The 14,302-nt window shown below is 44.9% G+C and overlaps 1 protein-coding gene across 2 annotated transcripts in view; it reads right to left on the bottom strand.

Annotated features, from left to right (window-relative positions):
• Positions 1-14,302, bottom strand: part of PLXNC1 (plexin C1) — a 141,333-nt gene that overhangs the window by 48,197 nt on the left and 78,834 nt on the right. For both annotated transcript variants that reach the window (XM_032874229.1, XM_032874228.1), the window contains exons 11-17: positions 12,082-12,261; positions 9,476-9,563; positions 6,797-7,000; positions 6,491-6,676; positions 4,335-4,437; positions 1,311-1,412; positions 874-977 (exon numbers count right to left, since the gene is read on the bottom strand). In XM_032874229.1, the coding sequence (XP_032730120.1) occupies positions 874-977; positions 1,311-1,412; positions 4,335-4,437; positions 6,491-6,676; positions 6,797-7,000; positions 9,476-9,563; positions 12,082-12,261 (967 nt within the window). The remainder of the gene's footprint in view (positions 1-873; positions 978-1,310; positions 1,413-4,334; positions 4,438-6,490; positions 6,677-6,796; positions 7,001-9,475; positions 9,564-12,081; positions 12,262-14,302) is intronic.

Below are 14,302 nucleotides of genomic sequence, written 5' to 3'. Positions count from 1 at the left end.
TTGAACTGGCTTTGCTCAGAAGTCTAGATTGAAATATGATCGTCTGTGTTGATGTTCCAGAGTTTGGGCCCCTCTGTGGTCACCAGTGAGTGGAGTGGGGGGGCGGGCAATCAGGATGTGAAGGTGAGGATGGGCAGATGAGTGTACTTTGCTCAAGACTTGGGAGTGTAAAGGACGAAGGCTGAGTGAGTAGGAGACAAGATGGAGGCGTCAGAACAGAGCAAGATGAAAATCTAAAGGGTTAAAGGAGACTGACTGCTCCTTGGGGTCCCAGGGTGCATTCATCAATCATTTCGTGCATCTATTTCTACGAAATGAGGATGATATGGACTGATCAGCAGAGAACAAATGTTGGAGAGAACCATGAAAAACTCGACATTGCTAAAAATGGCTGCTATCAACTCAAATTCTCCCTCCCTCCCTCCTGGCCCACAATACTTTTCATTTCCAATTGAGAAGTAATAGTGAAAAATCTAGTAGCTGCAATGGAAGTCATGCAGATAAACACAACAAATTGGCCAGCCCACAATTTATTGATTTTTAAATAAACTAGCTCGCTTCCCAGCTACAAATTCAGCTCTAAACAGGTAGTAAAATAAAACAAAAATCATCACTCTGAACTTCCGTCCCTCCTAGGTTTTTGTTACTGGACAAAGAATAATCATCAGTGACCCATCACTGCTTTATGCCCTAATCAATCCAATTCATAATTATCATTCTCCCTGCTTTGCTCAAACTGAAGCCCTTATTTCGTACCAAGCACATTATCTATAGCTGCCTTGGAAGAAAACACCCGTTTTTTGATGAGAGCAACAAGCTCCTTCATTATTATTCAAGACTCAACCTTAAGGAATATGATCAATGCTCTTTTACCTCGGGGAAGAAAGTTCTCAGAGCAAAATGTTTGTAGTCAAGGAAGGGAACGGTTCCAAAACTATCAACCACATCCAATTTATCCATCTGCAGCTCAGCAAAGCCTGCAAAACAGAATCCCAAGAGCAATATTTTAACTCAACAAACAATGGATAAGATCTTCTGCTGTTTTGTCTAACACGGAGGATGACCTTGGTTTTCATTAAAGAAGAAACAATAGATAATTACTTGGTTGGCTGCAGAACAGAGCTGAAATAAACACAGAGCCAGGCCTAAACCCCACCGCTCAGATGTCTTCTATTATACAAACAGTTCTTGTTACTCTGGCCAGCTCCATTTAACGGGGCGGGGTGTGGTGGTGGTGAGAAGATTGTTAAAAAAAAAAAAAAAGTCAAAAAAAACCCTCGTTTTTCCACAAATAAAATTTTGGAGCCTACCATCACGTATCTCTTTCCGGAGCTCACTCTCCAGGAGCTCCAGCTGTTGGCTCTGTTTGCGGCTCAGCTCCTTCGATTTGTGCCTGGTTACCCCCACGGCCGCTGAGGAGACAGACATCTAGCATCAGATTGACACGTTAACTTCAAAAACAAAAAGGAAAACAAAGCCAACCTTGACGTTTCTTTTACAGAGAGAGAGAGAGAGAGAGAGAGAGGAAGAGAGAAAAGAACAGCATTTAAGAGGTGGCATTTATAAAGGGAAAAAGTCCCAATGAGGGGTCACTCTAAAGAGGAAGATGCTGAAACGCAACAGGGAAACAGAAAACCACCCACCTTAAAAGTAAGAACTAAATCAAATAACCTCGCTTGTAACCAAAGATCCCAGCTGGCTGAAAAGTAATGAAATAAGCCACGTTTTCCCTGCAGCCACGGGCTGCTGATATTGTTCCATTCTTTTTTTCAATGTTTCTAAACATCCCTGGAGAAATAAAGTCGAGCCACAATTGCAGAAGGAAATCGCAGATCCATGGCGAGCTCCATAAGCAAACTTGCGTAGATCAAGTCGGCTGACGTGGGGAGCGGTCCACAATGAGCCCTGGCATCTGGGACATGGCTTCTTCCCCACTTTGTCTTGTTTCTAACTGTGCTGTTGAGACAGTGCCCTGAACACTCTTGGTTCACATCCCCACTCTTCCAATTACGAGCTGTGTGACCCCGGGGTAAGTTCCTTAGCATCTCTGTGCCTGGCTGCCTTATTGGTCAAAGGGCTCACACCTCATTGTGATGTTGAGACGAATGCAAGAAGTAACTCACAGAAAGCATTCAGAAGTTGTTTTTTAAAAAGAATATTCAACAACGGTCAACTACGTTATTATTCTGGAAAGGTTTCCCTCCTTTAATAGCAACTGCATGATCGAAGGACCCGTAGATATGAAGGATCCTGGAGGAAGCAAAACTCAGTCCAGTTCTTCACTGGACCATTTCACAAAGTCAACAGTCTTCACCATAACATGCACCATGCATCTTCAAAAAAGGGTGGGGCGCACAGTGATTTCCAAACTTATGTGACCACGGAACCTCTTCCTCCAGGAGCATGACTTGGGGTCAGCGTTCTTCGGGCCACTCTTCAGGCTACATGGGCTCAGGGCAGGGAAAGGCAGTGAGGCTACGGCACCCACCCAGCAGTGGGTTTTTGTTGGCTGACAACTGGGGAAGCCACAGTGGGGATGTTCAGAAGGCAGCAGGCCTTGGCCAGGACGCTTTGTGTTTTCACTAATGACGTGACTGATGGGCTAAAATACTTGTACACTTTACACCTGCTCAAGCTGCTGGTCACCCATGATGGCCTAGAATCATGGCAAGAAGGGGATGATTTAAAGGACTCTGCCACTACCAGTGGAGCCAAAGCTATGGGTCAAAGTGAGCCCACCTCACTGTAAAGAGCACAAACAACATCTACGACGCAGTGAGGGGACAGGAGCTCTGAGTCACACACGGCACAGGAAGAGATCAGAGGCTGCTAGTAAGTCACAAAGCGGAGAGGACTTTATGGGGAGACTGCTGCCTACAGCTGCTTGCCACTGGCGGATTCTCAAAATAGAGCTCAGCGTTTAGAATTTATAAGTAATCTTCTTACTTGAAGGCAGTGCCAGCCAGGACTTTATTAAAATATCAAGCCCAATTCTGGATTCCAGCTACAGAACAGGGGTGGACAACGTGAGAAGAAGCCACAAGGCAGTACCTGAAATGACCATCCACAAGCCAAAATAGGGCCTCTGCAAATGAATTCATTCCATCGGGCCAGTTAAACACACACAGAAATCTTACCCTCTCTAGACTGAGAACCCACTGGGAGAAAGGGCCGGGCCTTCCCTCATGCTCTCTAGCTCTGGAGGCTTGCACTGTTACCGACAACACATATGTTCGGCAGACGCAAGGTAAGTGGGTGTGGGGATGGATGAATGAAGGAGTGCATGGAAGGAAACAGTAGCAACTATTAACAGAAAGTGCTAGAAAGGCAACACCTGTGTGAAATCAACTGATGGGAAGTGCTCTCTCAGTTGGTGGAGAGGGGTTCTATTTCTGAGATGGACAAGGGGAAACAGACTTTGGATGAAAAGCAGCTCAGAACCAGGTCACACACTAAATTGTTACAGGGGTCTGGATTGCAGGTGAGTCACGTGGCCCAGGTGGAGACAACAGGGAGTGGTGGGGACTGTGGCAAAACCCCAGTGACCACATGCCCTCCCTCACGGTGCCACTGCTATTCAGCTCCCGGAAACTGATGCTATGGGAAAGTGGAGATCCAATGAGCCAGATCTTTCAAATTTTCTAGAGATATTTTTAAAAATGTGACTCAACTTAAATTTTTTTTTAGTTGAAGTACAGTGGACACAAATGTTACATTGGTCTCAGGTATACAACATAGGTGACTCACCTAATTTTAAAATGCTATCAGCTACTTCATAGTTAAAAAAATGCTGTGTGGGCCAAACAAAACAGATTGGTGGGCCAGATTCAGCCAGCAAGAAACAACCCTAAGATCGCTGTGCTCAGATGAGCCTTGCGACATTTTAATAGATGGTACAGATCATGCTTCTAAAAGGTAGTTCTGCCAGGAAAAGCAGAGCTGGGGTGGGAGCAGGGGGTGGTGTTTGGTGAGGTGAGAAGGCAGGAGGAGATGACCAGATCCTGAAAGTCCAAAATGCCAGAGGAATTCTGAAGGAATAATGTAAATGGGACATCTGTCATCATGATTCACAGTATTGGGGAAGAAAAGTGGACTATGTTTCTCACACACCAAGATGCCACCTTTGTAATCCAGCTTTGTACTGATGAGGCATTCTAAAGAATGCTTAGAAAGCCCTCAACGTGTACCTGTGATTCCTTTCCCAAAGTTGTGATTTGGGTTTTCACCTATTAGTACTTAATTGAGGCAGACAGTCCCTGAAAGCTGAGAGTCTGCTGGTCTGACGAGAGGCCCCAGGGAATCATTTCTCTGACAAAATCGAACAGGGCACTTACCAAAGATGACAATCACTAGCAAGACGGGAAGGACAATCAGAAAATACCAAGTGGTAGGAACTGTTTCCTGCTCAACGTAGAGCTCCAAGTTTCCCAGTTTGACCTAATGGGACAGAATGTCATTAGACTCATTGAGTTCGGCACCATATTTATGGACACACTTTTTCCTCCAGATCGTTTCCCCCAAGATACAAAAAGGTGACAAGCTAGGTGGGATATATGAATTCAAGTCCCACCTCAGATGGGTTGGCTATGTGAACTTGAGCACATCGAGAACATTCACTGTGCCTCAGTTTCCAGATATGCCAGTTGAGGAGCACTGGACTGCACCTGGAGATTTTAGAATTGAGTCCTCTTTGCCCTAGGGGTTTAACATAGCCTTACCTTATCCTTACCTTCCTCACCTCTAAAGTGGGATGTGGATAGTGACTCTTCAAAAAGTTGTCTCAAAGACTAAATGCATCATTTGAGTGAATGGGCTCAAGGCAGTCCTGCCCAAAACTCCCTAGTGGCTTCCCAAAGTTCAAAGCCAAGCCCTCACTATGGCTCACACATTTTTTTTTTTGTTTTGTTTTTTGTTTTTTAACTCCCCCCCACCAAGATGTTATTTATTTATTTGAAAGAGACAGAGATCACAAGCAGGGAGAAGGGGTAGTGGGAGAAGCAGACTCCCCACTGAGCAGGGAACCCAATGCGGGACTCAATCCTAGGACCCTGGGATCATGACCTGAGCTGAAGGCAGGTGTTTAAACAACTGAGCCACTCAGGTGCCCCGGCCCACACGTTCCTAATGATCTGTTACCTCTCCGTACTCCCTTGGTTACTTCTCCAGCCTCCTTGAATACTCCCCCTTGCTCCCTCTGCCCTAGCCACACTGGCCTCCTCATTGCTCCTCAAATGTACCAGACAGGCTCCTGCCTCAAGACCTTTGCAACCTGCAGGTCTAGAACTCTCTACCCCAGAGAGGCCCTGGCTCATTCCCTCTCCTCCTGGAGGTCCTTACTCAAATGTCGTCTTCCCAGAGAGACCGTAGCTGCAAGGTCTCTTGGCTGCAGCACTGCCTGCCCCTGCTTCATGCTTCTCCGTGGTGATCACCACCACCTCATACATTTTTCATATACATTCTTCACTCCACGTCTTTTTAGGTAATCCCCGCAAAGGCAGAACTTGGGGGGTCTGTTTTCATCTCCCCTGTGTTCTCATCACAGAAGAGGCACTCAGAGACCATTTCATGAATAGAGATAGCTAGCGTTGCTCTCCTCAGCCAGTGTGCCTGTGGGGGCGCTTTTGAGTTCAGCTGTCATTACTGTTGATCATATTGATTATTGATTGTCATACTGATTATTGGTTATCCTCTTTACCACACAGATGGACCACGGGAGGCTCAGCTAAGCCAAGTGACTTACCTAAGGCCATGCAACTATTAGCTGGCACAGCTGGGACATGAACACATATTTTGTGTGTGTGGGTGGGTGGGTGTGGGTGCTCTAGTCTGATGCTCTTTTTTCTTGACCTTTATTCAATATTTATGACTACAGATCATAAAGCATTTTGGGGGGTATAGACTGTGGAGAGCCTCATATGGCATGAACAACATCAAGAAAGACTTCTAATAGGTTTCTGTTCCAAGGGTCTCCCATCTTCATTGTGGGACATAAATTTACCCATGATGGGCCCCTCAAAACATGTCAGGAGGAGAACTGTGGCAAGCCTGACTCCATGACGGAGGAAGCAGCCCGCGGCCCGGAGATCATCTGGTCTCCATCAGAATCGAATGCTACTCTGAGTGTTCTGGGTTTCCGCTAAGACATGTCATCCTTACATGTGGCAAAAGAATGACGGCTTGTTCATCCGTGATCTGGAGATTCCACTTGCAGGTGCTACTCTAAATGTATGGCCAGAACAAAAGCTATCAAGGCTCGTTAGCATTATAGACAATGGCGCGCTCAATGCTTTGACATTCGAATAGGCATATGGATGGGTTCCGCCAGTTATTTTGGAAGAATTGTGAGTGTGCCTGCAATAGCAGCTTTGTTTATCTGCTATTTAAAGCTAAGAGCTAGAGATCTGTGACAGATGCCAGTCTGGCTCCCGTGTCGCCAAGCAAGTGTCTCAAATAAGGTATAATCAATAGGTAGGACCATCAGGTGACTTACACGAACTTTCTTGGATGAGGTGTCGATGCTGTTTGCATTACTGATGCCTTTGATTTTGCAAAGGATGATGGTGAGATCTTGATTTCTCGTAATGTTTTCAAAACTGCAATTTAATTGCTCGTTTTCCCCGTGGAAGAGGGTGATTTCAATGTCTGTCTTGGAGATATTGAACTCGTCATTTTCTTTCTGTGAAGAACAAAGAGGAGAAGAAGAAATCAGGGCACCCAAGGGAACCCACAGACCCAAGTACACCTGGCCCGTCGAGGTGGGGGGGCGCGTCCCACCCAAAGGAAGCGAGAAACATACTTGAATTTTCACTTCCAGCTCTGTGTCCCCCTCGGGTTCGACCCGACACCCCGTGAACCTAGGGTCCTCAAGATACTGCAGGCTTCCGCAGTCCAAGAAGGTGTCCTGGACTCTCAGCTTCACGGTGACGTTCGTACGCGCTTTTGAACTCTTTAAACTGGGGGCTAAAAACCTGCAGGAATTTGTCACACAATATTCAGAGACCTGAGGGAGGAGAAAAGAGCATTTTTAACAACTTCATTCCTAGGCACCTGGGTGGCTCAGTCGTTAAGCACCTGCCTTTGGCTCAGGTCATGATCCCAAGGTCCTGGGATCAAGCCCTGGGCTCCCTGCTTGACGGGAAGCCTGCTTCTCCCTCTCCCACTCCCCCTGCTTGTGTTCCCTCTCTCACGGTCTCTGTCAAATAAATAAATAAAACCTTTAAAAACAAATAAAAACAAACAAACAAAAAAACAATTCAAAAAGCAACAAAGATCAACTTTGTTCCTGAGCCCCAACCCTGCATAGGAGGGGCAAGATGACCTGGGCAACTGAACTTCTCTGTGCTTCTAATTTCTCATCTGCAAAATGGGGAAACTGATACTACCCTCCCTTTACAGGGCTGAATGAACCCGAAATCAAATTAAATCTGATGAGGGCTCATTCAACTAAACGGGAATGAAATTACATGGGATTACATGTGCAGAAATGCTTGAAATCATGCCAGGCACACAGTCAGCACTCCACAGATGCTAGCTGCTGTCCCTGCAAATGTTCTTAGCGATTGCTCCTGGGGGCATGCAACGGAGAAAGGGGCGCAGACAGTAGGAGCCGAGACAAAGAGGGATGCTTGGCACCAAAGACTTTGCAGGGTCTGTGTGTCCTGTGAGTCCTTGAGGTGGGCTGGGAAATGCAGGCAGGGAGGGGACCGTCCCCCAGGGAGGCTGCGGTGACCTGCACACCACTGGCCACATCCCTCCTCATCCAGGGAATGTCTGTGGCGCTTAGCGGAAATCACTGACCCCAAGTGAGGAAAAGGTTTTGCAGGTCTAACAGGAAATCAGGGAAACAAAAGCAAAAGGGACAATGTGGCCCCATGAAAATGCAATGCATGAAGCATGGAAAGAACACAGAAAGTGTTTTACAGGTTTATTCATAAAAAAATGTCAATACTGTCATTTTTTGGGGTGCAGAGATATGGTCACAGAAAGCCCCTGGAAAAGAGGAGGTTGACTAAGGTCTTGAAGAAGAACAACCGTAAGGGCTCCTGGCTGGCTCAGTCTGCAGGCTGTGCGACTTGACCATGGGGCTGGGAGTTTGAGCCCCATGTTGGGTATGGATGCTTGAAGATAAAATCTCAAAACAAAATAAAACAAAACAAAAACCCCAAGACAAAAAAACAAAAGAGAGCAATAAGACTTGTGAAAAAAATCTCAGGTGGGAGTTTACCTGTTTTTTACTTTCTACTATTGGAGATGAAAAGAGAGGGTGGGAGAGCACCTGTGTGGCTCAGCTGGTCAAGTGTCTGACTTGATTTCAGCTTGGGTCATGATCTTGGGGTTGTGGGATTGAGCCCCACACTGGGCTCCACATTTAGAATGGCATCTTCTTTGGACTCTCTCTCTCCCTTTCCCTCTGCCTTGTACCCCCATGTGCTCTCTCAATCTCTCTCTATAATTAAAAAAAAAAATCTTAAAAAAAAGAAAGAAAAAGAAAAGAGAGGGTAGGAAGAGGCCATAGGTGGGAAGATCTGACACAAAGGGCTAAGACAGACAACACCTCCTTCCCCCTGAATACCTCTCTAACCCTGGATCTCTCATGTGCATTTCTGGTGATGTGAAGAACCAAAAACTGGCTCTGGCTGTGTCAGGGGGCGGATGTGTGTATGACGAGGCTGTAAGGATGACTCAGGAAGGCCGTCTGTGCCTAGGCCCCAAGCCACATGGGTCCGAAGCACGGCCATGTCTGTGGCCACAGGCACACCTGCCCACTCTGGCAGGAAGTGGTCAGGTGGGGCCCGGAGAGGCTGCTTCTCTCACATCTCTTGTTAAAGAAGGAGAGAAAGGAGAAGAGAGAATGGGGAGAGCACTCGAGAAGAGGGTCAGTGTGCCCTCAGAGGCCCAACCTGTATCTGAAATGCATCATTTTGTGGGATGAGGCGCTTCTGTGCCTCCTGTTGGTGCTAACGAGTGGACAAGGGCTGGGAACCAGACCACCAAATGGGGAAAATGCCAGGTAAGAGGAGGCCAGGTCAGAAGGAAAGGGACCAAATCAGACAATGGCAGGAAAGGGAGGAGTTGATGGCAAGATTTCAGGGACTCGGGCAGGTCACTTGGCCTCAGAACCTCAGCTCTGTCCACACAATGGGAACGCCATCACACGCTCACCCCTCACAGGCATTTTCACACTTATTCCTAAACATTGTCCCATTATAGTGCCTCCCTACAAAGTCCACATGGCGACAATGGCAGACCTTGTCACACCAAGCTCATTCTCTCTCCTCTGTGCCACAATGGGAAATACTGCACCGCAAGGACAAGGTCTTATTACTGCCCTTAGAGCCCAGATGCTGTATATCCCCCAACAGGTAAAATCTTGTAAAGGCACAGAAATAAAAGATACTCCCCAAGGGACGGTAGTGTGATGAAAACAAAATCATCCTTGAAAATTACTATTATTACAAGGTAGCTGAAGACTTACATTTATGTTTCCTTTTAACTCGTGTGAAATGATTAAGTTGTCAATTACGTCAAAATTTCTGCCCACGATGGTTATATTTTGACCACCACTGCAAAGAAAAAAGCAACAAGAGGAGTTTCATAGTAAACAGGCAGGCATTTTGCATTTATGAACAAAGCTATCACTTTATTCACACTTAATATAAAACTCAGTTATGTTTGAGAGCCAAGTAATACATTTTAATTTCAAATGTGGGACAATTCTATAACTCTTTTAATGATACTGGCCACAAACGTATAATTTTTAAGATATATAAATACAAAAATTCAGGTCAGATCCGGCGTTAATTCTAGGAAAATGCCCAAATTCTTTTAGAGAATTTGGAGCCTTGCTGTGTCACGTTGCCACATATAATCAGATCATTGGCTATACCCTGAAAAGGTTTCACTAAACAGAATTTTGTTTGATTGCTGTTTAATCTATATTAAGATACTTCAATCTAACAATTTTCAAAATCAAACTCCCAACCTACCAATTATACTTTATTTAGGGAGATAGGGAACATTTTGGACAAGGTAAAATTATAAATGACATTAAAACTATAAATTCCCATTTGGTAGGCCATATAAATAACAGCTCCATTCTCTCCAAAACCAAGCCAAATGATTTCACATATTCTCAGCACATAATCGCACAGAAGCCAAGTGGTCATTAGATGTGAAATAAACAGCTGTCCCCAGCTCTGGCTGCCCTCATCTACCCCCCCCTCCCCATTCATGTAGGTCATTCCAGGGGACAGGAGCCTGGGAATGTCAGCTCTGTGCATCAGCCGGGCCCAGGGTGACAAGACCGCGAGGTGAGCATGAGGAGGCCAATCTGTGTAGGGCAGAAGGAAGACATGAAGCCCTGACCCAGTCACAAGGGGGAAAGGCTGAGTTGGCCTCATGCCAGCCTGTCGCTGTTCCTAGAAATTGGGGCTGAACTGCCTAAGAGCCACATCCTGGCCTGGGCCTAACTCAGGGTCCCAGGCTCAGATTAGCACAGGTGACTGGACACTAAGAAGCTAATCAAATCACTATGCTGTGCACCTGAAACTCTTGTAATATCATATGTTGATGATACTTCAATTAAAAAAATAATAAAGAAGCCTCTTATTTGATGGCAAAGCAGAATGCTGGTGGTTTGGCTCACAGCAGCCTGAGCCAGAATGCCTGGGAGGCCAGGCAAGTCCTTGTAATGCTCTATGCCTCAGTTTCCTCTTCTGCTAAAAGGGCTCTTCCCTTTGTGACAATAAACTGAGTTAATAGATGAAACACACACCGCATGTGGGAAGGGCCATGTCACTGTTTATGTTTATTAGTAGGAAGGATTGACCCCAGCGGAGGTGGTTCAATGCCAGAGGCTTGGTTTGGAGAGTTCACTTTTTCTCATACCACTGTCCGGGGCAGAATGGTTGAAGTCCCAAGCCCCCCGTCCCTTGTATTTGGAGACAGGGTCTTTAAAGATTAAAAGAGGTCATTGGGGTAGGCCCTAATCCAGTAATATGACTGGAGTCCTTATAAAAAGAGGAGGGTAGGACACAGACAGTCATAGAGGGAAGACCATATGAAGACAAAGGGAAGAGACCATTTACCTACAAGCCAGGAAAAGAAACCAACCCTGCCATCCACCTCTGACTTAATCTTAAATATGAACACTGGACTAGAGGTGTTTTTCTCCTGTTTCTTTTTCTCTTTTTTCTTTTAAAAACAAAGGTTCATCTACATTTTCATCTAGACAGTACTTTGAAAATCAGCTTCATGCTGTGTTAGGTGAAATCTCTTACTATGAAAATATCTTTAGGGTTATATTCCAAAATCTGAATGTGAATTTAAATTCAACTAGACAATTTTTTTTTAATATATTGGAAGAGTTTATTTTGGAATGTCAATCTCTCTCTTAGGGAGGATGTTTGAAATGCAGATACTGCTTTTCATTTAGATAGCTCCCAATATTTCCTCGAATTATTCAAAACAGCTTACTCGAAAGGTTATAAAATGAAAGATGTAAGAGAGAAGCTTTGTGTCATGGGCAGGAGTGAGATGTCATGTATTTGTATCAGAAATGCAGGCTAAGTGTAGGTACTGCAATGGAACGAACATTTTAAAAGGTGAAAGACATACAATCTGAAGAGAAACCACAGTATGAACATACAACTTAGCTGTGAGCTTCCTGGCAGCCACAGCTCAGAGGAAAGCAGGACACGCTCGCAGTTTTGAAGGGGACAAGTGCCGGTCAGGTGTGTGTGTGTGTGTGTGTTTTCTAGGAATAAATACGAAGGGGAATTCTGTGAGAGGAGTTTACATAGGACTACTATTTCTATCTTTATTTGAGTGAAATCTGTGATCTTTATGAATATGATCCCTTTCTTTCTTTTCTTTTTTCTTTCTTTCTTTCTTTCTTTTTTTTTTTTTTGAGAGAGAGGGAGAAAGAGAGAGTGGGGCAAGGGGGAGGGGGACAGAGGGAGAGAGAGAATCTTCAGTAGGCTCCACCCCCAGCACGGAGCCCAAGGTGAGGCTCGCTCTCACAACCCTGAGATCATGACCCCTTTACACACAATGACAGAAAAATATGAATCTAGAAAGCACCTGATCCAGGTGGTGGCAGGGTATATGAGGGAACAATGTGGCAGAGCGATGTACGACAAGGGTCCCACAGATGTACAGTTCCCGCCATCGAACTGGATACACACGTCCTTCATTTCTTTCCGGCTTGATGGTAGAGAGAATTTCATATGGGTGTCGTTTAGCACATGGCTAACCTGGATCCTAGAAAAGCGCAGAAAAACAACTCTTAAAGGACCCAGACGCTTAGCACAGTTGACTTCTGAACATGACCATGTATGACTTTTATTTGAACTGCAACAACCCACCCACTATCGCAGCAGTTGGAGGCAACTGCTGGTTCATCAGGGGCCGCTGACCACTGTGGGTGTCACCTGGGGCAAGGTTCCTCTTTCTTCTGTGCATGTTTATGTTTTTATTTGCATTTCCCATGGAAGTGGGGCAAGGAGATGTAACCATTTCCCTTATAAGAACTCCTAACAGAAAGTGGAAAAATGGACGTGGTCCTAGGTTATGTTAAGGAATTCTGGTTAATTTTGCTGAGCATGAGAATGGCACTATCCTTATCTGTAGGAGACATATACTGAGCTATGTGTGAGGGAAAGGATATGGGGTCTGTGACATGCTTCTAAAAACCCCAGCCACCATCCTTCCTTCCCCTCCAAAAATGAAATGAGATAGGCAAGATGTTGCTAAGTTTTGAAGCTGGAGGATGGGTACAGAGAAGTTCGATGTACTCTTCTCTCTTGGGTATGACTGGAAATTTCCATAATGGAAAGCTTAAAAAAAAGAGAAGTTCCAGTAGAGCAGGTTAGAACCCCATCCTAGGCAGAGATAGACGATTCTGCCATTCAGAGAGCAGAAAGCCCATGACCAGAGCCCATCCCAAGAGCCCCGGGGTTTCAGGGTTCAATCAGCATCAGAGCCAAACTGCCTCCCAAGGAGCTGCAGACAAGAAATTGTTTGGAAGTATCCTGGGTGCTTCTGACATCCAATGGGGCCTATCCTCCACACCCTTCAGGGGTCAAAGCAAAGCCTTCTAGAATATTCCCTCTGCAACCTGCACTTCCTCTGTACATCATGTCTACAATGACCCTGTAAAGAAAAGGTCATTAAGACTGGGTTGTGCTGAATAACGCTCGGTGTAATTAGGCTGGCTACATGTGACTTTATCGACACTAGATGATATGTGCACGATTATTAGCGCTTACACACATATCCTGTAGGTAGTAATAACAGATCCTAACAAGAAGGCAAATTCAAAAAGCAACTGAGTCAGTGTGCATTCACCCTACCTCGGATTTACATTCTAAGCTTTATATTCAGAGCCGAGCTCTAGGAAATTCATCGTCAAATGGCTGATCATTAAAATCCAGACTTGTTTACAAATTTTGGAAGGAGACAGGCGGACATGTGGGTCATTCTGCTATTATTCTTGTATTTTTTTCCCTTCAGAATAATTAGGAATTTGAAAAATACCATAGTAAAAGAGTTAGGGATTATGGCATGAACTCCCATATAGGATTAACTGGGTATTATGTTTACTCCTCGTGAACTTGGGTTCACCACTCTGATGTGGTTACTGAAATGCTACACGCAGAAAGGCCTCAGAGTCATTTAATTTAATAACTGCAGTATCTCAAGACACATTCGGAATTGAAATGAGAGCATAAAGAGTCAAAAATAGGGTAATGCTCTGAACACTGACTTATTTTCCAGTGACGATGATTGCCTTTCGGTGAACACACAGGTGTCTAACTTCACAGATTTTGCTACACAAAATGAAAGATTTTTGCAATAAGGTATTTAGCCAGGATCAACGGCACAAAAATGCCTATGCCGCATAGATATAGCCGTTAATGTGTGCTTGATAATTCTGGTAAACAGCAGAGCCTCCCACAAACAGCTTTCTCCATCAAGATGACAGACATCCCAAATTTACTGCGGGGAGGGGGAAGAGGATGGCCGTGATATGCAGCAAATGAATTAAAACAGAAAATTCAGTAAATAAGTATGGCAGATTAAAATGCCATACAAATCTGTTGTAGTAGTTAAAAAACAAAACATCATGCTTCAACACGTTGGCTCCTATGCATTTCCACGATGCGAACAAGCTCGGTGTTATACTTCATAGAGATTGTGGATGTCTTTTACTTCAAATTAACTCAAAGTTATAAAAGCTAACAAGCAGAAAACTCAAATTATCTATTGAGTTATTATTATGATTTCTCTCTTGGGGGGTAAC

This window comes from Lontra canadensis, unplaced genomic scaffold, assembly GCF_010015895.1.
Source record: "Lontra canadensis isolate GAN:19392208 unplaced genomic scaffold, GSC_riverotter_1.0 scaffold52, whole genome shotgun sequence".
In the NCBI taxonomy this organism is placed as follows: domain Eukaryota; kingdom Metazoa; phylum Chordata; class Mammalia; order Carnivora; family Mustelidae; genus Lontra; species Lontra canadensis.
Note: the sequence above shows the minus strand (reverse complement) of the source record. Positions and strands in the feature narration are given on the sequence as shown.